Source organism: Bubalus kerabau, chromosome 6 (genome assembly GCF_029407905.1).
Source record: "Bubalus kerabau isolate K-KA32 ecotype Philippines breed swamp buffalo chromosome 6, PCC_UOA_SB_1v2, whole genome shotgun sequence".
NCBI lineage: Eukaryota > Metazoa > Chordata > Mammalia > Artiodactyla > Bovidae > Bubalus > Bubalus kerabau.
The window spans coordinates 16,996,962-17,020,743 of NC_073629.1; the positions used below are offsets into that span (position 1 = coordinate 16,996,962).

At 37.2% G+C, this 23,782-nt stretch overlaps 1 protein-coding gene across 2 annotated transcripts in view; it reads left to right on the forward strand.

Annotated features, from left to right (window-relative positions):
- NUP210L (nucleoporin 210 like) overlaps nt 1-23,782 on the forward strand; it is a 97,522-nt gene that overhangs the window by 25,317 nt on the left and 48,423 nt on the right. For both annotated transcript variants that reach the window (XM_055584197.1, XM_055584198.1), the window contains exons 11-14: nt 15,942-16,079; nt 16,585-16,740; nt 19,638-19,836; nt 23,258-23,403. In XM_055584197.1, coding sequence (XP_055440172.1) covers nt 15,942-16,079; nt 16,585-16,740; nt 19,638-19,836; nt 23,258-23,403 — 639 coding nt within the window. The remainder of the gene's footprint in view (nt 1-15,941; nt 16,080-16,584; nt 16,741-19,637; nt 19,837-23,257; nt 23,404-23,782) is intronic.

Genomic DNA, 23,782 nt, shown 5'->3' on the forward strand with positions numbered 1-23,782 from the left:
TTCAGCTTCATCAGTCCTTCCAATGAATATTCAGGACTGATTTCCTTTAGGATGGACTGGTTGGATCTCCATGCTTTCCAAGGGACTCTCAAGAGTCTTCTCCAACACCACAGTTCAAAAGCATCAATTCTTCAGTGCTTAGCTTTCTTTATAGTCCAATTCTCACATCCATACATGACTACTGGAAAAACCATAGCCTTGACTAGACAGACCTTTGTTGGCAAAGTAATGTCTCTGCCTTTTAAAATGCTGTCTAGGTGGGTCATAGCTTTTCTTCCAAGGAGCAAGCGTCTTTTAATTTCATGGCCGCAGTTACAATCTGCAGTCATTTTGGAGCTCAAAAAAATAAAGTCTCTCACTGTTTCCACTGCTTTCCCGTCTATTTGCCATGAAGTGATGGGACCAGATGCCATGATCTTACTTTTCTGAATGTTGAGTTTTAAGCCAGCTTTTTCACTCTCCTCTGTCACTTTCATCAAGAGGCTCTTAAGTTCTTCTTTGCTTTCTGCTATAAGGGTGGTGTCATCTGCATATCTGAGGTTATTGGTATTTCTCCCAGCAATCTTGATTCCAGTTTGTGCTTTATCCAGCCCAGCGTTTCTCATGATGTACTCTGCATATAAGTTAAATAAGCAGGGTGACAATATACAGCCTTGATGTACTCCTCTCCCTATTTGGAACCAGTCTGTTGTTCCATGTCCAGTTCTAACTGTTGCTTCCTGACCTACGTAAGGTTTCTCAAGAGGCAGGTCAGGTGGTCCAGTATTCCCAACTCTCTAAGAATTTTCCAGAGTTTGTTGTGTTCACACAATCAAAAGCTTTGGCATAGTCAGTAAAGCAGAAATAGATGTTTTTCTGGAACTCTCTTGCTCTTTTGATGATCCAATAGATGTTGGCAATTTGATCTCTGATTCCTCTGCCTTTTCTAAATCCAGCTTGAACATCTGGAAGTTCATGGTTCACATACTGTTGAAGCCTGGCTTGGAGAATTTTGAGCATTACTTTACTAGTGTGTGAGAGATGAGTGCAATTGTGGATGGTTGGAGCATTCTTTGGCATTGCCTTTCTTTGGGATTGGAATGAAAACTGACCTTTTCCAGTCCTGTGGCCACTGCTGAGTTTTCCAAATTTGCTGGCATATTGAGTGCAGCACTTTCACAGCATCATCTTTCGGGATTTGAAATAGTTCAACTGGAATTCTATCACCTCCACTAGCTTTGTTTGTAGTGATGCTTCCTAAGTCCCACTTGACTTTGCATTCCAGAATTCTGGCTCTAGATGAGGGATCACACCATCATGATTATCTGGATCGTGAAGATCTTTTTCATATAGTTCTTTTGTGTAATCTTGCCACCTCTTCTTAATATCTTCTCCTTCTGTTAAGTCCATACCATTTCTGTCCTTTATTGTGCCCATCTTTGCATGAAATGTTCCCGCTGTATCTCTAATTTTCTTGAAGAGATCTCTAGTCTTTCCCATTCTGATGTTTTCCTCTATTTCTTTGCACTGATCACTGAGGAGGGCTTTCTTCTCTTTCCTTGCTATTCTTTGGAACTCGGCATTCAAATGGGTTTATCTTTCCTTTTCTCCTTTGCCTTTCACTTCTCTTCTTTTTCACAGCTGTTTGTAAGGCCTCCTCAGACAACCATTTTACCTTCTTGCATTTCTTTTTCTTGGGGGTAGTCTTGATTACTGCCTCCTGCACAATGTCACGAACCTCTGTCCATAGTTCATCAGGCATTCTGTCTATCAGATGTAATCCCTTGAATCTGTTTGTCACTTCCACTGTATAATCGTAAGAGATTTGATTCAGGTCATACCTGAATGGTCTAGTGGTTTTCCCTACTTTCTGCAATTTAAGTCTGAATTTGGCAGTAAGGAGTTCATGATCTGAGCCATAGTCAGCTCCCGGTCTTGTTTTTGCTGACCGGAAGTATAGCACTTCTCCATCTTTGGCTGCAAAGAATATAATCAGTCTAATTTTGTTATTGACCATCTGGTGATCAAGTTCTCTGTGTAGTTATTATATAATTTTTTGGCAGGGGAGGGGGGCTGCACCACATGGCTTGTGGGATCTTAGTTCTGTGACTTGGTATCAAACCAATGTCCCCTGCAGTGGAAACATGGAGTCTTAACTGCTGGGCCACCTGGGAAGTCTTAGTACGATATTGTTTTGTTTACTGTAGTTTTGTAGTATAGTCTGACAACAGGGAGTGTGATACCTCTAGCTTTGTTCTTTATTCTCAACATACTTTGGTTATTAGGGGTAGTTTGTGGTTCCATATAAATTTTAGGATTGTTTATTCTAGTCTTGTGGAAAATATCGTGGGTGTTTTGATAGGGGTTGCATTAAAACTATACATTACTTTTGGTAGTATTGACATTTTAATAATATTGATTGTTCCAATTCATGAACCTGGGATATCTTTCCATTTCTTTGTATCTTCTTCAGTTGTTTTCACCAATGTTATTGTATTTTCAGAGTATAAGTCTTTCATCTCTTTGGAGTCAAATTTATTTTATTCTTTTTGATGCAGTTGTAAATGGGGTTGTTTTCTTGTTTTCTCTCTGATAGTTCATTATTATAGAAAAGCAACAAATTTCTGTATATAAATCTTGTATCCTGCAACTTGACTAAATGCATTTAATAGGTCTAATAGTGTTTTGATGGGGACTTTGGGGTTTCGTATTGTGCCAGCGCTATTTGTCAAAGAGACTCATTTCACTTATTGTATGCTCTTGGCATCCTTGTCAAATCCAGTTGACTATAGATGTCACCTTATTTCTGTGCTCTCAATTTTATTCCATTGGTCTGTGTGTCTGTCCTTTTGCAGTACCACACTGCTTTGATCACTGTAGCTTTGAATTGTGTTTTGAAATGGGAAATGTGAAGTCTTCTAACTGTTCTTTTTCAAGATTGTTTTGGCCATTCAAGGTCTCTTAGAATTCCATATCAATTTTAGGATGGGCTTTTCCATTTTTTCCAAAAAGGCCCTTGGGGTTTTGATAGCAATTACATTGAATTAGTAGATCACTTTGGAGATTGTTGTCCTCTTAACAATGTCAGGTCTTCCAATTCATGAACATGGGATGTTTTTCCATTTATTCAGGCTGTCTTTAATTTATTCAAGCAATATTTTGTAGTTTTCAATTTACAAGTACTGCACCTGCAAGGTTGAGTTTATTCTGAGTAGTTTATTCTTTTTTGATGCTATTGTAATGAATTTTTTTTCTTAATTTATCTTTCTAGTTTGTTTATTGCTAATGTATATAAGTACAACTGATATTTGTATGTGGATCTGGTATGCTGCAACTTTGCTGAATTATTTTATTGGCTCTAGTAGTTCTTCTGGATATTACAGGATATTTCATATATAATATATCCAAGAGTTGGTGATGGACAGGGAGGCCTGGTGTGCTGCAGTCCATAGGGTCGCAAGGAGTCAGACAGGACTGAGCGACTGAACTGAACTGAACCTGTGAATAGTGGTAATTTTGCTCCTCAATTTCCCATTTTGGTACCTTTTATTCCATTTTCTTGCCAAATTTCTCTGGCTAGAACTTATAGTACAATATTGAATGGAAGTGGCAATAGTGGGCCTTCTTGTTTTTGATCTTAGAGCAAAAACTTTCATTCTTTCACCACTGAGTAAGATGTTAGCTGTGGAGTTTCCATATGTGGCCCTTATCATATTGAACAAGTTCTTTTTTACCCCTAATTGTTGAGTGTTTTTACTATGAAAAGGCTTTGGATTTTTCTCAAATATTTTTAAGCATTTTTTTCTTTCATTCTATCAATATGTATATTACAGTAATTGATTTTATATATTGTACTGCCTTTGAATTACTAGAAAAATCCCACTTGAACATGGTGTATAATCCTATTAATATGCTGCTGGATTTGGTTTGCCAGGGTTTTCTTAAGGAGTTTTGTGTTTATATTCATAAAGGATATTGGTCTGTAGTTTTCCTTTTTTATGATGTCTTTGTCTAACTTTGGTATCAGGGCAAATGCTGGTCTCTTAGAATGAGTTAGTAAGTGTTCCCTCCTTTTTCTTCTTCTCTTCTTCATCATCTTTTATTTTTAAGTCTGAGAAACATTGGTGTTAATTTTGTTTTAAATGTTTGTGGAAGTTAACAATTGAAGCCATTTGACCTGGGCTTTTCTTTCTTTTTTAAAAAATTTATTTCTTTATTTTAATTGGAGGACAGTCATTTCACAACACTGTGGTGGTCCCCGCCACACATCGACACTAATCAGCCACGGGTGTACATGCATGCCCACCCCCATCCTGAACCCGCCTCCCACCTCCCTCCTCACCCCACCCTCTGGGTTGTCCCAGAACACTGGCTTTGAGCACCCTGCTTCATGCATCGAACTTGCACTAGTCATCTATTTTACATATATATGTTTCAATATCTCTCATATCATCCCACCCTCACCTTCTCCCAAATAGTCCAATAGTCTGTTCTTAACATCTGTGTGTCTTTTGCTGCCTTGCATATTAGGATCATGGTTACCGTCTTTCTAGATTCCATATATATGCATCTTTCTGACTTACTTCATTCTGTATAATAGACTACAGTTTCATCTACCTCATTAGAACTGACTCAAATGTGTTCTTTTTTATAGCTGAGTAATATTCCATGTGTATATGTACCACAACCTCTTTATCCATTCGTCTGCCAATGGACATCTAGGTTGCTTCCATGTCCTGGCTATTGTAAACAGTGCTGCAATGAACATTGGGGTACATGTGTCTCTTTCAATTCTGGTTTCCTTGGTGTGTATGCCCAGCAGTGGGATTGCTGGGTCATATGGCAGTTCTGTTTCTAGTTTTTTAAGTAATCTTCACACTGTTCTCCATAGTGGCTCTACCAGTTTTCATTCCCACCAACAGTGTAAGAGGGTTGCCTTTTCTCCACACCCTCTCCAACACTTATTGTTTGTAGACTTTTTGTAGGCAGGGCCTGGGCTTTTCTTTGCTAGGAAAATTTTGATTATTGATTTAATCTCTTTGCTTGCTATAGCTTTGTTCAGGTTTTCTATTTCTACTGGGTCAGTTTTTCTAATGGATGTGCTTTGAGGAATCTTTCCATTTGATCTAGGTTGTCTAATTTGTTTGGTGGGCAATTGTTCATAGTATTATCTCACAATCCTTTTTATTTCTATAAAGTTGGTAATAATATTCCCACTTTCATTTCTGATTCTAATAATTTGAGTATTCTTTCTTTTTTTCTCAGTGATTTCAGCTAAACTCAATTTTGTTGATCTTTTTGAAGAACCAAATTTTGGTTTTGTTGATTTTGTGTATTTATTTTCCATTCTCTACTTTTAAAATCACTGCTCACTATACTATTTCCTTCCTTCTGCTAGTTTCAGGTTTACTTTGTTCTTCATTTTCCAGTTTTGTTTTTTTTTTTAGTTATACAGTCAGATTATGATTTGAAATGTTTTCTTCTTTTTTGGCTGTGCCACACCCAGCTTACAAGATCTTATTTCCTTAACCAGGGATTGAACCCAGGCCATGGGAGTGAAAACACTTGAGTCCTAACCATTGGACAGACAGGAATTCCCTCTTCTTTTTTTTTTTAATTTAATTTATTTTGTGTATTTATTTATTTATTGGCTACACTGGGTCTTTGTTGCTGTGCGTGGACTTTCCCTAGTTGCAGCAAGTGAGCTCTCTAGTTATGGTACAAGGGCCTCTCATTGTGGTGGCTTCCCTTGTTGCAGAACATGGGCTCTAGGGTGCATGAGCTTCAGTCGTGTGGCTCATGGGCTTAGCAGTTGTGGCACACAGGTTTAGTTGCCCCGTGGTATGTGGAATCTTCTCAGACTAGGGATTGAACTTGTGTCCCCTGCATTGGCAGGCAGACTCCCAACCACTGGACCACCAGGGAAGTCCCCTGAAAAACTCAAGGAGACTGCATTTGAAATAGTTTCAATTCTACTCTCTGTGGAGGACATTTGTTTTGTCACTCTGGCTGGCCCCCTCTGCCATAGGGGAAAGGAACTTGCCCTATTTAACATGGTTCTGCCATGTTCTACTGCCAATCACAGCTCTTTTTTCCTCTCTCTTGTATTTTAATACAGGTGTTTACAACTGTCTATTTTCCTTTGAGCATCGTTTTCATTGAATCCTGTAAGTTTGGGCATGTTGGATTTTTGTTTTCCTTCATCTCTAAGTTTCCTAACGTTTCTTATGATTTCTTCTTTGACCCATTGGTTGTCTTATTTAATTTCCACATACTTGTGAATTGTCCAGTTTTCCCTGTGTGAAGTTTTAGTTTTAGTCCATTTTGGGTGGAGAAGATACTTTATATGATTTAAGTCTTTTTAAATTTATTGAGATTTCTTTTGCGCTTTAACATATGACCTGTCATGGAGAATATTCTATGTGCACTTGAGAAGATTGAGCATTTTGTTGTTTTGGGGTGGAATATTCTTTATATGTCTGCTTGATCCAGTTGGTTTACAGTGTTGGTCAAGTCCTCTATTTCTATACTGATCTTTTGTTCTGGTTGTTCTATCCATTATTGAATCTGAGTTATTAAAATCTGTTAACTGTTGTTATAAAACTATTTCTTTCTTCATTTCTTCCTTCATTCCATCTGTCCATTTTTGCTTCATATTTTGTGGTCCTCTGTTGTTACGTATGTGTGTGTTTGTAATTGTTATATCTTGATGAATTAACCTTTTTGTTAATATATAATGGCCTTTGTCTCTTATAACAATTTTTTAAAATCTATTTTGTTTGATGTTAATGTAGACTGCTCCCCCAACCCTCTTTTGGTAAGTATTTTTTAAAATAATTTGGTAATTAAAATGGAATGCATTCTTCCATTCTTTCACTTTCTACCTATTTGTGTCTTTGAATCTAACATTAGTCACTTACAGACAGCATATACTTGGATCATGTTTTCCTTTATCCATTCTGTCAATCTCTGCCTTTTAATTGAAGAATTTTTTTATGTTTAAAATAGTTACTGATAAGGAAAAGCTCCTGCTTTTGTTTTCTTTTTTTTCCTACAGATGGGCATTATTTTATTTTTTTGTTTTCTATATGACTTTTTTGATAATTTCTTCCATTACTGACTTCTTTTGTGTTTAATTGATTTTTGTAGTTTCCTTAAATGTGAGACATTTTCATCGTTAATTCTTCACATATCCTTTCTGTACCTTTCTTTCCCTATTTCTGGGATTTATTTTATATATATTGATTTACTTAATGATGTTCCACTGGTCTCTAAGGCTTGGTCTTTTTTTTTCATTCTTTTTTCTTTTTGCTTCTCTGAATAACTTCAATGGCCCTCTCTTTAAATTTGCAGATTCTTTCTTCTGCCAGCTCAAATCTGCTATAAAGGTCTTCTACTGAAGTTTTCATTTCAGTTATTGTACTTTTAATTTCAGAATATCTGTTTGGTTCCTTTTTCTATAATTTCTGTCTCTTCACTGATATTCTCTATTTGGTGAAACATACTTCTTCTGGAGTGATGTCTATTGTTTCTATTAGCTCTTTGATTTATAATCTTTTTCAGTATCTGTGCTTCTTTAGGAACAGTTTGTGTTAATTTCCTTTTTTTCCCTTTATAAATAGGTCATATTTTCTTGTTTCTTTGAATGCCTTATTTTTTGTTGTTGCTGAAAACAACATTTTATTATAGTGGACCCTTGAGCAATGTAAGTTCTAATTGCATAGTTCAACTTGTACGTGGATTTTTAAAAATTAATACATACTGCAATACTATATAATCTGTGGCTGGTTGAATCTGCAAATGTAATACCATGGTCTGGAGGGCTAGAGTTATACACGAATTTCACCTGCACAGAGGATTGGCACTCATAGACCCCACTTTGTTCAAAAGTCAACAATATAATAATTTTGGAAATCAGATTCTTGTCTTTCCTCAGGGCTGTTGTTATTGCTTGCTGTGGGTTGTAGTTGCTTGTATATTTAGTGAGTTTTCTTAAATCATTTTTAAAAGATTGTGTTATTTGTAATTTGTGTTATTTGACTGTAAAATCTTGATTCCTTTAGCTTGTAGTTAGTTAGTGGTTTGGCAAATAATTTCTTTAATGCCTTAAGTCGCCTTTTTCTTAATTCAGCATACATTTAGTTGCTGTAAACCTCTGAGTATTTTCCAAAGTTAATTCTGACTCTCTCTCTCTTTTTTTGGCATTTCTGTGGAGGGACAGGTTCTTGGAGTTTCTTGCTTTGCCACTGTTGCAGACATCTCCTCTTTGCTGATATTTTTTATTAGGATTTATGAACATGAAACTTTTTCTACTTATTTAGGACTTTGAATTTTTCTCTCAGCAATGTCTTATAGTTTTCATCATACAGGTCTTGAAGATATTTTATTACATTTGTACTTATGTTTTAAGCCATATATATATTTAAATTTTCTTCTTCTAATTCATCATGCTAGTATATATAAATACAGTGGGTTTTTTAAAATCATTTTTAAAATGTATTTATTTTTGGCTTGCTGGGTCTTTGTTGCTGTGGGGGCTTTTCTGTAGTTGCAGCGAGTGGGGGGCTACTTTTCATTGAATTGCGCAGGCTTCTTATTGCAGTGGCTTTTTTTTGTTGTGGAGCACAGGCTTCAGGGCCCTGAGCTTCAGTAGTTGTGGCACTTGGGCTCAATAGTTGCAGTTCCTGGGCTCTAGACCACAGGCTCAATAGTTGTGGCCAACGGGTTAGGTTGCTCCCTGGCATGTGGGATCTTCCTGGATCAGGGATCGAACTGGAGTCTCCTGCATTGGTGGGCAGATTCTTTACTGTTGAGGCACCAGGAAAGCCCATAAATACAGTGGTTTTTGTATGTTACCTTGAATCTTGAAAGCTTGCTGAGTTGACTTATTCTGTTACTTCTTGTAGATTCCTTAGGAAGTGCTACATATATAATTAGGTTATATGTGAATAAAGAGTTAACTCTTTTCATTATAATAAATGTGCCTTTTCTTTCTCTTGCCTCATAGCACTGACTAGGACCTCTACTCAATAATATTGAATAGAAGTGTAAAGTGGACATATTTGCCTTATTTCTGACCTTAAAGTGGAAAATATTCACCCTTTCACCATTGAGTGTGATGTTGATTATAGATTTTGTGTAGATGTTCGTCCTTAGGTTGAACAAGTTCCTTTTTATTCCTAGTTTATTGAGAATTTTCATCATGAATTGGTGCTGCATTTTGTCAGTGCTCTTCTACCTCTATTGATAAAATGAATATAGTTTTTCTTTTTTAGTCTTTTAAATATAATGAATTAGTTACATTGATTGATTTTCTAGTATTAAACAAATCTTGCATTCTCAGGATAAACCTCACTTGATTATGATTTGTTATCTTCACACATTGCAGGATTTAATTTGCTAAAATTCTGTTAATGACTTTTGTATGTATGTTTTTGAGGGCCTATAACTTTTTTTTTCCTTCTTCGGTTTTAGTTGTAATGTCTTTGTCAGGTTTTGATGTGAGGATAATACTGGCTTATAAAATGAGCTGGAAAGTATTCTTTTCTGTTTTCTGGAAGAGTTCTGTAGAACTAGTGTTACTTCTTCCTCAAATATTTGGTAGAATTCACAATGAAACTATTTGAGCTTGGAACTTTTTAAAATGGTAAGTCTTTTATTATTATAGTGCTAAAATATACATAACATAAATTTTACCATTTTAACCATTTTTAGGCATACAGTTCAGTGACATTAAGTGTATTGATGGTGTGTACCAATACCACCATCTATCTTTAGAACTTTATAATCTTTCCAGACTGATTCTCTCTTTCCCTTAAAAAATACCCACCCCTGTTCCTCCTATCTTCCGTCTCCTGGTAACTACATTCTATTTCCTGTCTCTGTTAATTTGATTAATCTAGTTATGTCATATAAATGGCATCATACAAGGAATTCCCTGGCAGTCCACTGGTTATTACTCCATACCTTCACTGATGAGCATGTGGGTTCAATCTCTGGTCAGGGAACTAAGATCCCACAAGACTTGTGGCATGGCCAAAAAAAAGTGGAATCATACATTTGTCCCCCCCCCTTTTTTTTTTTTTTTACTTATTTCACTTAGCATGTCTTTAGGGTTAATCCATATTGTGCCCTGACATAATTTCATTTCTTTTTAAGGCTGAATAATATTCTATTGAATGGATATACTGCAATTTGTTTGTTATTTATCCATTGACAAACAGTTGGGTTGTTTCTGCATTTTGTCTATTGTAAATAATGTTGCTGTGAACATGACAAAGTATACAAATACTTTGTCAAATCTTTACTTTCAGTTCTTTTATGTATATACCCAAAATTCAAATTGCTGGATTATATGGCAATTCTATGTTTAACTTTTTGAGGAAATGTCATACTGTTTTCCACAGTGACTGTCATTTTACATTCCAGCAGCAATGCACAAGGATTCTGATTTCTCCACATCCTAACCAACACTTAACTATTTTCTATTTTTGATAATTGCCATTCTAATGGGTATGAAGTTCTATCTCACTGTGATTTTAATTTCCATTTCTCTAACAGTTGGTATATGAGAGGTTTTAAAGCTATGAATTCAATTTTTTAAATGTATATACAGCTATTGAGGTTATTTATTTTTTTTATTTATTTTTGTCTGTTCTGGGTTTTCCTGGCTGCACGTGGGCTTTCTGTAGTTGCAGAGAGTGGGGGATACTCCTCCTTGTGGTATGCAGGTTTCTCACTGTGGTGGCTTCTCTTATTACAGAGCACAGGCTCTAACTGCACAGGCTTCTGTAGTTGTAGTGCATGGGCTGATTAGGTGTGACTTGAGGGTATAGAGTGCTGGCTCAGTAGTTATAACACACAGGCTTAGTTGCCACATAGCATGCAGGATCTTAGAGCAGGGATTGAACTCATGTCCCCTGCATTGGCAGGTGTATTCTCAACCACTGTACCACCAGGGAAGCCCCTACTTATTTCTTCTTGAGTGAAACTTGGTAATTTGTATGTGAAGAAATTTCTGTTTAGTCTAAATTATTGAATTTATCACATAGTTGTTGATAACATTGCCTTATTAATTTGTATCTGTAGTATCTGTAGTGATGTTGTCTCTTTCATTCCAGATATTGGTGTGTATGTGTATGTGTGCACTAAGTTGCTTAAGTTGTGTCTAACTCTTCATGACTCTATGAACTGTAGCCTGCCAGGTTTCTCTGTCCATGGGATTCTCCAGGCAAGAATATTGGAGTGGGTTGCCATTTCCTTCTCCATGGGGTCTTCCCAAGCCAGGGATCGAACCAGTGTCTCATATCTCCTGCATTGACAGGTTCTTTACCACTCGCACCACGTGGGAAGTCCCCCAGATAGTGATCATTTGTGTTTCTATTGTTTCAATTCTTTACCTATTTTTTCTTTTGTTGATTCATGCTTTTTTCTTTGTTATTCTATTTCTTCTCCTTACTTTGGATCAAATTTGCTTCTCTTTTTTAAGTTCCTTATTATTGAAGAATCTTATGGTGGATCACTGGTTTTACATCTTTTTTCTAATATAAGCACATCTACTACACTCTATTGATCATTGAAACCATTCTTAATACAACGAAGAGGGAACTACACAAGGGTGTGAATACCACAGGGTGGGATCTGTGGAGGCCATCTTGGAGTCTGGGTTCTCCAAGTTGATTCTAACTTGTCTATTATTAGGTTTAATGTCATTACTGGTCCTGTTCCTTGTGATAAAATGTGAGCATTAATAGTCTATGGTGTGCAATAGCAAAACAGCTACTTAGAAGTATTACCTGTAGACACTACAGTTAAATGCGTATAGAAGACAAGCCTTTTGGTAACCAGGTAGTTGCTGCCATAAAACATGTTGAAGTCTAGGATATAATAGAGTTTATTGATTGTTGTTGCTAAGTATGCTGGACAATGTTTGGAAAGAAAATGGTTAGATGAGGACTTTGAATTCTCAAGTCAAGATCCACCTAAGGAATCTATTAGGTTGATGAAAAGGTAATTTCAGTTTTACACCGTGAATTTTAAATCATTATAACTAGGCTTAAATACATCTTTATTAATCAAAATAGGAACCATTTTAATCAATATATTTTTGCCCACAATAAATAAGATTGTTTATTCATAAGTAGCATAAAGTAGCATAAAAAAGCAAGTAGCATAAAAATCCATGCTTTTGGGATTTGATGAACTCTTGGAAAGCATGTTCTGCCTCCTGCTGATTGTAGGAATGTTTTCCTTGCAAAAAGTTGTCGAATGGGGAACACATGTACACCCATGGCTGATTCATGTCAATGTATGGCAAAACCCACTACAATATTTTAAAGTAATTAGCCTCCAATTAAAATAAATAAATTAATTTTTAAAAAAGTTGTCAAGATGCTTGAAGAAGTAGTAGTCAGTTGGCGAAAGTCTGGTGAGTATAGTGGATGAGGCAAAACTTCGTAGTCTAGTTCATTTGACTTTTGAAGCGTTGGTTGTGTGACATGCAGTCACGAGTTGTTATGGAGAAGTATTGGGCTCATTCCGTTGACCAATGTCGGCTGCAAGCATTGCAATTTATGGTGCATTTCATCAATCAGCTGAGCATACTTCTCAGATGTAATGGTTTTGCTGGGATTCAGAAGGCTGTAGTGGATCAGATGGGCAGCAGGCCACCAAACAATGACCATGACCTTTTTTTGGTGCAAGTTTGGCTTTGGAGCTTCTTCTCAGTCCAACCACTGAGCTGGTCTTTACCAGTTTTATAAAATCCACTTTTTATCACACGTCACAATCTGATCAAGAAATAGTTCATTGTTGTGTAGAACAAGAGAAGACAAATGTAAAATAGATAGCCAATGGGAATTTGCTATGTGACTCAGGGAACTCAAACCAGGACTCTGTAACAACCTTAGAGGGGTGGGATGGGGAGGGAGGTTCAAGAAGAAGGAGACATAGGTATACCTATGGCTGATTCATGTTGATACGTGGCAGAAACCAACACAATATTATAGAGCAATTACCCTACAATTAAAAATAAATAAATTTATTTAAATACAAATACATTTAACTGTAAAAAGAAAAAAAAAGAGAAGACAACACTTCAGAACGACGATTTTTTTTATTTTTAGTCAGCTCATGAGGCACCCACTTATTGAAATTTTTTACCTTCCCAATTTGCTTCAAATGCAGAATGATTATAGAATAGTCAATGTTGAGTTCTTGGGCAACTTCTGTAGTTGTGAGATGATCAGCCTCGATGATGACTCTCAATTTGTTGTTGTCAACTTCAGATAGCTAGCCACTGTGCTCCTGATATTCAAGGCTCTCATCTCCTTTGCAAAACTCCTTGAAACACCACTGTACCATACATTCGTTAGCAGTTCCTAGGCCAAATGTGTTGTTGATGTTGCAAGTTGTCTCTGCTGCTATGATCCATTTTGAATGGGAATAAAAAAATTGTTCGAGTTTGCTAACATCATTTCTGTAGTCTAAAATAAATATAAAATAAACAGCAAATAATAAGTCATTAGCAAAAAAATAAAATAAAGCAAGAAATGCATGTTAAAATGATGTATAATATAACCACATTTATTTAAGAATGTATTCCATTGCTTGTGTGCTAAGCTGCTTCAGTCGTGTCTGACTCTTTGTGACCCTATGGCCCATAGCCCACCAGGCTTCTCTGACCATTGGATTCTCCAGGCAAGAATACTGGAGTGGGTTGTCGTGCCCTCCGCCAGGGGATCTTCCCGACCCAGGGATCAAATCAGCGTCTCCTGCACTGTAGGCCGATCCCCCTATCCACACATACTGTACTCTTTTTCCTCCTAGTAAACTTGTCTTATTTCACTACTTTCCATCTTTGCAGGAATTCTTTTCTGCAAAGCCAAAGAGTCAGGGCCTTGTCACTGACACTGGTCTAGTGGTTAGGCTATGATGCTCTCACCATCGAGACCTTACTTCAGTCACCCAGGTACAGAAGCGCTCTCACCATCGAGACCTTACTTCAGTCACCCAGGTACAGAAGCCTTGCTTCAAGCTGCTGCAGACCAAGGGCACCTGAGATCATATTTGGTGCCGCAACCTGTATGTTGGGAAATCAAGGGAAGGATTTCCTGGATGTTATTCCTAAACTGCGTCCCCACCAGTGCCAACCCACTGCTGTCTGTGTCAGACAAAATGGTCAGACAAGGGACTTCCCCAGTGGTCCAGTGGTTAAGAATTTGACTTTCAGTGTAGGGGACACAAGTTCCATCCCTGATCAGGGAATTAAGATTGTATATGCCCCAGGGCAACTGAGCCCACACACCGCTCGCTACTTCTGAGCCTGCACACCACAACAGAGCTTGCTGTGTGATGCAGCGAAATCCTGCGTGCGTGACTAAGGCCTGATGCCACCAAAGACGTATTTTTAAAATTTCTATGACATTTAAAAACTTTATTATGTTTTTTCTTATTTTGTCTAGCTCACTTTGAATTTCACCCTGTACTCAGCTGTGTCCCTCTTTATCCCAGTTTTTTTGTCTTATCTCTGCTTTTATCTCTTATTTCCTATCTGTATTTTCTTATGTGCTAAAGCAGACACTGTTGAAAACTTCTCTGTTGCAGTCAGTATTTTTGAAGAGCATGTCATTCTTAAAAGGGCATAGTGCCTTTTTAAACACTACGTTCTTTTTCCTGTATGTTATAAAATGTCTTCCTTAGACCAATCCTTTTTGTACTAATATTACCTTATTCTTGAATTAGAGTTCTAACCAGACCTAGCATATGCTTCCTACTCCTGAAAATTTCTTGTTTCCCTCAGTGATCACCTAAATACCATCAGAATGATACTCTCAATCTTTCTTTCTTTTCAGCTCAAGACAACACAGTTTATTATTAAACTATTATTATTATTAAATAATTATCTTACACTTGTGAATGTCAAAAGTCCAAAATCAGTCTCAGTAGGCTAAAATGGAATGATGCTCTTTTAAATGAAAAGACTTATTTTCAGTTTATGATTGAGCTAGACACCTTAAGGAAATGAAGAGAAAATCAGAGCCATTGGGGTTCCCTGGTGGTCCAGTGGTTAAGAATCTGCCTGCAAATGAAGGGGACGAGGGTTTGATCCCTGGTCTGGGAAGATCCCATGTGCCATGGACCAGCTAAGCCCGTGTGCCACAACTATTTAACCTACGCTCTTAAGCCGACATACCGGGCTGCTGTGCTGAAATTACTGAAGCCTGCACCTGGAGCCTGTGCTCCACAACAAGAGAAGCCACGACAGTAAGAAGCCCGTGTACCACAAGCAGATAGTAGCCCCTGCTCACCCCAAATAGAGAAAGCCCGAATGCAGCAACAAAGACCCAGTGCAGCCAAAGATAAATTAATTAAAATTAAGAAAGAAAGAAAATCAGAGCCATTACTGCAAATGTGATATAGTTTATAAATACTTCAGAGCCTCTTTGAAAAATAATTTGCCTTCAAAGAGAAAAATGCCAACATAGTTGAGTGTGAGGACTCTATTTTTACCTGTATGAATACCCCCCAAACCCTGCTCTTGTTTTTAAGCAGGAGGGAATGTCTTACCTCAGCATCTATGACTGTTAACTTTATTTTCTTCTGAATAGCTTATAATATTCATTTGCCTTTACAATTTATATATTTAAATGATGAATGGCCAAGGATCTTTGAAGCCATGACTTCCCTCTCTATGTTAATATAACTCGTCTTTCAAGAAATTTTAACTACCTTCCATGACTGTAATACTTATTTTAGGTCTATCAAGATCACTTTCGTTATTATTGAACTATAGTAGCTGTGCTTCTCTAATGAACAAGAACATTTATTTATTTCCTTTATTGATAGAAATTGGTTGAGTAGTCTATTAACATACCATTTTGCTGATGCTTTAGATGTGAAAGTCGTCCGTAATAGCAGTCCTTATAAAATCTTGTTTTGCTCCTTTTTTTCTGTTCTTATAGAATAAAAATATTCAGCCTATAAAATTTCCAATTAAACATCAGCAGGAAGTGAAAATTTATTTTCCTATCAAGCTTACACCTAACTTTCTGGCATTTCCTCATCACCCCATGGGAATGTTGTATCGTTATAAAGTACAGGTATGATATACTAGAATGAGAATTCATAAATAAATCAGTTTCTCTGATAGCTTAATTAATTGAAATTTAGTTAATGTTAAATTTTATTTCCCCCTAATCCTAGTGTATAACTCAGTTTTGGGTGACAACCAAATCATGAGTACTCTTGAAAACTGTCATCCTAACAAGACTTGGTGTACTTTCTGTCTCTCTTCCATATATCCTTTCCTTGTGAGTTTTATAGTTTTGTCAAGCTCTCTTGTGCTCTTCCTTTTTTACATCTTGTGATACTACCATTACATAATCTCCCTTTAGTATTTCCATTGCCCACATCATCTCTGTTTAGTGTTTCCCTCTCCCATTTAGCTACTTTCGTATGGCATCACAGTTTTCTTAATGTTCCAGAAATAAATTATTGGGTAGTTTTATTATTTCCTAAACTTTATTTCACCAGATTTCACATCTCCACTTAAATTCCATTTTCGCCCTTATACTAATTAAATGTAAGCTTGTATTTTCTTCATAGGTAGAAGGTGGCAGTGGCAACTTTACCTGGGCCTCTTCTAATGAAACAGTGGCCATGGTAACCACTAAAGGAGTGGTGACAGCAGGTCAGGTGAGGGGAAACAGCACTGTTTTGGCCCGAGATGTCCAAAATCCCTTTCGATATGGGGAAATTAAGGTGAGCAACTTTCCAAACAATCTTCATACCTCCTCTGAGACAGTGTTGTCTAAATTTAATTATAGTAACGCATTAAAATGTTTTTCCTTTTCAAGCTGATTATTTTAAAATGATCCTCAGGAGTTCCTTAGTTGCCCAGTGGTTAGGACTTTGCGCTCCCACTGCAGGCGACACAGGTTTGGTCTCTGGTCGAGGAACTACGATCTTGCATGCCGCAGTGGTGCAGCCAAAAATAAAGAAAGAAAATAATGCTCAAATTCAGTCTTACAGTACATATTTCTTAAATATTCCTGGACCTGGGTTGAGTCCTGCTTTACTTAGTAACCAATTATTTAATGTCTGTATTTGTTTCTTCATCTTTAAAATGGGGATAATTATAGTATCTGCCTCAAAGGGTTATTGTCAGAATTAAATGAGATGGTGTTTACACCTGTGCTGGGAATATATTCACTACTTAATGTTATCTATTTTGTTACTGTATTTTGTTGTTATTATCATGAATTTATCATGTATATGAACTTTATAGATACTTTATTTCTAGTCTCATTTTTTTGTTGTCTATCTTGCTTCTATAAGATTGAACTACTTTTTACTATGTTATATAACCATTTTCTATTTTCTCCCACTTTTAATAAACATTTTAATAAATATTTATGTTGTCTTTCCCTGCAGACTACTTAGCATGTGTGTTATCATTCAGTGAATATTTATTGAATACTAATGAGGTACTTAATACCATACTAGGTATCATAGGACATTCAAAGAAATAACATATCATCCCTACTTTAAAGAATCTGAAGTCTAGGAAGATACATTAATGTGAAAAGTTAAATAACATTTTTAGAAAGTGATATTTGAGGTATTTTAAAGCAGTATATGATTTAAAGCTACTTGAATTATAGAGCAAAAGTACTATTAGTTAATAAAAGAAAATCCTTGTGGATATGACTAGTCGAGGCTATCATGAAGAGGTTGGAACTTGAATAAGACTTTGAAGGATGGAGCCAACCTAAGGCTTAAGGGTCAGACTCAACTTGCTGCCTTTCTAGTAAATAAAGTTTTATCAGAACACAGTCATTCATTTATGTATCCTCTATAGCCACTGTCAGGCAACAAGTACAGATTTGGGTAGTTTACAAGATCATGTGATCCCCAAAGCCAAAAATATTTTCTCTCTGGCCCTTTAGAGAGCATTGCTGACCTCTGCTGTCAACAGTGGGAAGCCAAGGACTTCCCTGGTGGTTCAGTGGCTAAGACTCCACGCTCTCAAAGCAAGGGGCCCAGGTTCTATCCCTGTTCAGGGAACTAGATCCTTTATGTTGCAACTAAAGATTCCACATGCTGCAACTAAAGACACATATAAACAGTGACCAAAAAAAGACTCTATTCTTTTTCAGAAGAAAAAACAGAAATATTTTAGAAATATTTATTTCTAAAAATAATTTTAGAAAACAAAGTTATTCTGTTTTCTAAACTCTTGTAATGCTTATCATTTTCTACTAATAGTTTAATTTATTTAAATGTTTACTCCCCTTTAAAAAGTCCATTCAGGCTGCTATAACAAAATACCATAGATTGGGTGGCTTATAAACAACAGAAATTGATTTTTCAATGGTTTTAGAGACTGGAAAGTCCAGAATCAAGGCACCAATAGATTCAGTGTCTGGTGAGGAAAATCATTCTGCTTCATAGTTCAGTTCAGTCGCTCAGTCGTGTCCAACTCTGCAACCCCATGAATCACAGCACCCCAGGCCTCCCTGTCCATCACCAACTCCCGGAATTCACTCAAACTCATGTCCATCGAGTCGGTGATGCCATCCAGCCATCTCATCCTCTGTCGTCCCCTTCTCCTCCTGCCCCCAGTCCCTCCCAGCATCAGAGTCTTTTCCAATGAGTCAACTCTGCATGAGGTAGCCAAAGTATTGGAGTTTCAGCTTCAGCATCAGTCCTTCCAGTGAACACCCAAGACTGATCTCCTTTAGGATGGACTGGTTGGATCTGCTTGCAGTCCAAGGGACTCTCAAGAGTCTTCTCCAACACCACAGTTCAAAAGCATCAATTCTTCGCACTCAGCTTTCTTTACAATCCAACTCTCACATCCATACATGACCACTGGAAAAACCATAGCATTGACTAGACAGACCTTTGTTGGCAAAGTAATTATCTCTGCTTTTCAATATACTATCTGCTTCATAGAAGACTATATTTTTTGCCTTAACCGCATATGGCAGAAGGGACTAGGGAGCCCCAGGGGTTCCTTGTTTAAGGGCATTAATTCCATTTGTGGGAACTCCACTCTCAGGACCTAACCACCTCCCAAAGGCCCCATCTCCTAATACCATCACTTTGGGGGTTAGAATTTCTACATATGAATTTGGAGGGAGACCTTCAAACTACAGCAAAAAAGAGAAAAAAAAAAGATTTTTTTAAGATATCAAGAAAGAGTGTTCTATATCAGAGGTCAGCAAACTTTTTATATAAAAAAGATCAGATAGTAAATGTGTTAGTATTTATCGGCCACATACAGTCTTTATCTCATAGTTGTTTGTCATTATTGCTTTTTATTTTACAACACTTTAAAAGACCATTCTTAGTTTACAAAAGTCAAGAAAATTGTGCAATCCTCATATTTTGGCAGACTCCCACTGAGAGGTATTACATGCCTTAGAGAAGTTGATTGATTAAGGAATGAAGTGAGTGACAGATTCAGCACCTAACACACACACACAAACACCCATATATGCATATAAATGGTACATAGTTTCTGTTTTTATATGCAAAGCACATGTGTGTATATATATATGTTATATATATGTATATTTAAATATTTAAGGAATGCTTTTGTCTAAGATTTTCCTAATGTAACTTTCTTGAAAGATTAATTTTTTCCCCCTCAGATACATGTTCTGAGACTGAACAAGATGGAACTGTTACCATTTCATGCTGATGTAGAGATTGGCCAGATTATAGAAATCCCCATTGCAATGTATCATGTAAATAAGGAAACCAAAGAGGCCATCGCATTCACAGACTGCTCTCATTTATCCTTGGATTTGAACATGGATAAGCAAGGAGTCTTTACTCTTCTCAAAGAAGGTAAGAGTAGGCTTTTTATTTTTCCCTTTCTTTGTCTTTGAATTAAAGGACCAATCAACAATTCAGAAACTATGAATTATAGTCTAAATTCACATACTGGGGGTTCCATAGTGGTCTAGTGATTGAGACTCTGGGCTTTCACTGCCAAGGGCCTGGTTTTAGTCCCTGGTGGTCTTCCCTAGTGGCTCAGATGATAAAGCATCTGCCTGCAATGAGGGAGAACCAGGTTCAATCCCTGGGTCAGGAAGATCCCCTGGAGGAGGAAATGGCAACCCAGTCCAGTACTCTTGCGTGGAAAATTCCATGGATGGAGGAGCCTGGTAGGCTACAGTTCATGGGGTTGTAAAGAGTCAGACACGACTGAACAACTTCACTTTCTTTCTTTTGGGGAACTAAGATCCCACAAGCTGCAAGTTGCAGCCAAAAAATTTAAAAGTTAAATTCACATATTACCTTTCTTTATAATACTTTTATTTATTCTGTCAACTGCCTTAGGTATTATAATGTGATGTTAGAAACAAAGGCACAGAAATAGAATAAAATGTCCAGAGTTCATTGTGGCCAGACAATATCAGTTTTTAGTAATATCAAGGCCTTCTCTTTCCAGCTGCAAGCTCTTTTCTTCTTTCTTTCTTTAATTATGTACTATACCTCTTTCTAAGAGGAATTTAGTGCCATCTAATTTATATATATATTAAATTTATTCTAAAAAAGAAAATATCTTTTTAATAAGAAAAGAATATGAATAAGCTATTCATAAAGATCAGTATCATTTACTGTTACAGAACTTCATACTTGATCCTGATCACCATTGTTTTATCAGTAATAATGACAGTAGTAGCATCTAACATTTATTTGGCATTTACTATTTGCCAGGCTCTATTATGAATACTTTTCACATATTAACTCATTTAATTTTCACAATACATCATCTCTGACTCTTGCGACCCCATAGACTGTGGCCTGCCAGGCTCCTCTGTCCATGGGATTCTCCAGGCAAGAATACTGGAGTGGGTTGCCATTTCCTTCTCCAGGGGATCTTCTTGACCCAGAAATCGAAGCCAGGTCTCCTGCATTGCAGGCAGATTCTTTACCAACTTACTTACAAGGGTACAAGGGAAGCCCTATACATCCATAAGGTTGATATCAACTTGGACTTCTCTTTTACCCTTGCTAATTATGCTGTATAATATCTCTCAGCTCACCTCAGTTCTTAGGTTCCCCATTTTTGTTACTAAGTCACTTCAGTCGTGTCCGACTCTGTGCGACCCCATAGACGGCAGCCCACCAGGCTCCCCTGTCCCTGGGATTCTCCAGGCAAGACTACTGGAGTAGGTTGCCATTTCCTTCTCCAATGCATGAAAGTGAAAAATGAAAGTGAAGTCTCTCAGTTGTGCCTGACTCTTCGCGACCCCATGGACTGCAGCCTACCAGGCTCCTCAGCCCATGGGACTTTCCAGGCAAGAGTACTGGAGTGGGGTGCCATTGCCTTCCACATTTTTAGGCCTTCATTATCTCTCACTGAGACTGTAACAATATCCTCCTAATTCTTCTTGCCTTTGATAATCATGGCTACAAGATAGATCTTCATGAAACTCAATTTCAATATTAATTTTCCTGCTTAAAAATTTTGAGAAGCTTTTCATTGCCACTGGACAACAGCCAAAATCCTTTTAGTATTCAAGGCCCTCTACAATATAACCCAGCCTACTTTTTGGAACTTCATTTGGAACTTTATATGAAGTTTTGACCTCATATAAACCTATATGAAGGTCAGGAAGCAACAGTTAGAACTGGACATGGAACAACAGACTGGTTCCAAATAGGAAAAGGAGTACGTCAAAGGTGTATATTGTCACCCTGCTTATTTAACTTATATGCAGAGTACATCATGAGAAACGCTGGACTGGAAGAAGCACAAGCTGGAATCAAGATTGCCCGGAGAAATATCAGTAACCTCAGATATGCAGATGACACCACCCTTATGGCAGAAAGTGAAGAGGAACTCAAAAGCCTCTTGATGAAAGTGAAAGAGGAGAGTGAAAAGTTGCCTTAAAGCTCAACATTTAGAAAACAAAGATCATGGCATCTGGTCCCATCACTTCATGGGAAATAGATGGGGAAACAGTGGAAACAGTGTCAGACTTTATTTTGGGGGGCTTGAAAATCACTGCAGATGGTGATTGAAGCCATGAAATTAAAAGACGCTTACTCCTTGGAACAAAAGTTATGACCAACCTAGATAGCATATTGAAAAGCAGAGACACTTTGCCAACAAAGATCCATCTAGTCAAGGCTATGGTTTTTCCAGTGGTCATGTATGGATGTGAGAATTGGACTGTAAAGAAAGCTGAGCGCCGAAGAATTGATGCTTTTGAACTGTGGTGTTGGAGAAGACTCTTGAGAGTCCCTTGGACTGCAAGGAGATCCAACCAGTCCATTCTAAAGGAGATCAGCCCTGGAATTTCTTTGGAAGGAATGATGCTAAAGCTGAAACTCCAGTACTTTGGCCACCTCATGCGAAGAGTTGACTCATTGGAAAAGACTCTGATGCAGGGAGGGATTTGGGGCAGGAGAAGGGGACAACAGAGGATGAGATGGCTGGATGGCATCACCGACTCGATGGACGTGAGTTTGAGTGAACTCTGGGAGTTGATGATGGACAGGGAGGCCTGGTGTGCTGCAATTCATGGGGTCGCAGAGTCGGACACGACTGAACTGAACTGAACTGAAATATAGTTAAAATTTCCCATGTATTTCTTTCATATATGCATTTGTATCTTATTTATATTTCTATCTTTGTTCATTTGTCAGCTTAAGATACCCTCTTCTACATATCTGAGGGGGCTTCCCAGGTTGCTCAGTGGTAAAGAATCTACCTGCCAATGCAGGAGACACAGGAGACATGAGTTCAATCCCTGGGTTGGGAAGATCCCCTGGAGGAGGAAATAGCAACCCACTCCAGTATTCTTGCCTGGAGAATCCTATGGAAAGAGAAGCCATGGGGTTGCAAAGAGTCAGACATGACTGAGAGACTGAGCATGCACGCAGATATATAAACCTTTCTTGATCTTTCCAGCTAAAAATAATTATTCTGTTTTCTAAACTTTTGTAATGCTTATCATTTTCTACTAATAGTTTATTTAAATGTTCACTCCCCTTTTAAACTATATGTGCCTTGAGGTCAGGATTCTTGTTCATATTTGTATCCTTATCTTACATAGAATTGTGTCTTACATGATATAAATCTGTTAATAGAAAGAACATACTTTTATATATCAACTTAATATAAATAATTGGTACATAATAGTGTATGAGATTAAGAATTTTTTGATATATTAAAATTCTTATATTTCTATAGACTGATTTCCTTGAAGATTGATTGCTTATTACCCTACTAAAGTCATTTTTTGATTTTCAGGTATTCAAAGACCAGGACCAACACACTGTTCTAGTACACATATAGCAGCCAAATCTCTTGGCCATACTTTGGTAACCGTTAGTGTGACTGATTATGAAGAGTACTTGGAAAGCAGTGCCACATTTGCTGCTTATGAACCCCTAAAGGTGAGAGAGTTCATTCTAAGGAATTGGCATATCTTTTCATGGACCCTACTATGTCCACCTGGGGACTTCAGCAGCTATCTGTGATCTCTATTAAAGATCAGTGATATTTGTGTTCTTCCTTACTCAACACTCTCTTGTTTCTAGATCTACAGCACCCTCATCAAATTTCAGTATCACAAAGGTTATGCTCTTACGTTTCTGCCACAGAAATATTTACAAGTTGTATCAGCAAATTTTAGATATTCCCCTTTCTTTCCTCTTTTTTAACTGAGGTATAAAAAAATTATTAGTAAAGTACAGTAATCTTAAGTTATTATTTGAATTTTCACATATGTATATATCTTTGTAACACTACCCTGCATAAGATATAGAATATTAG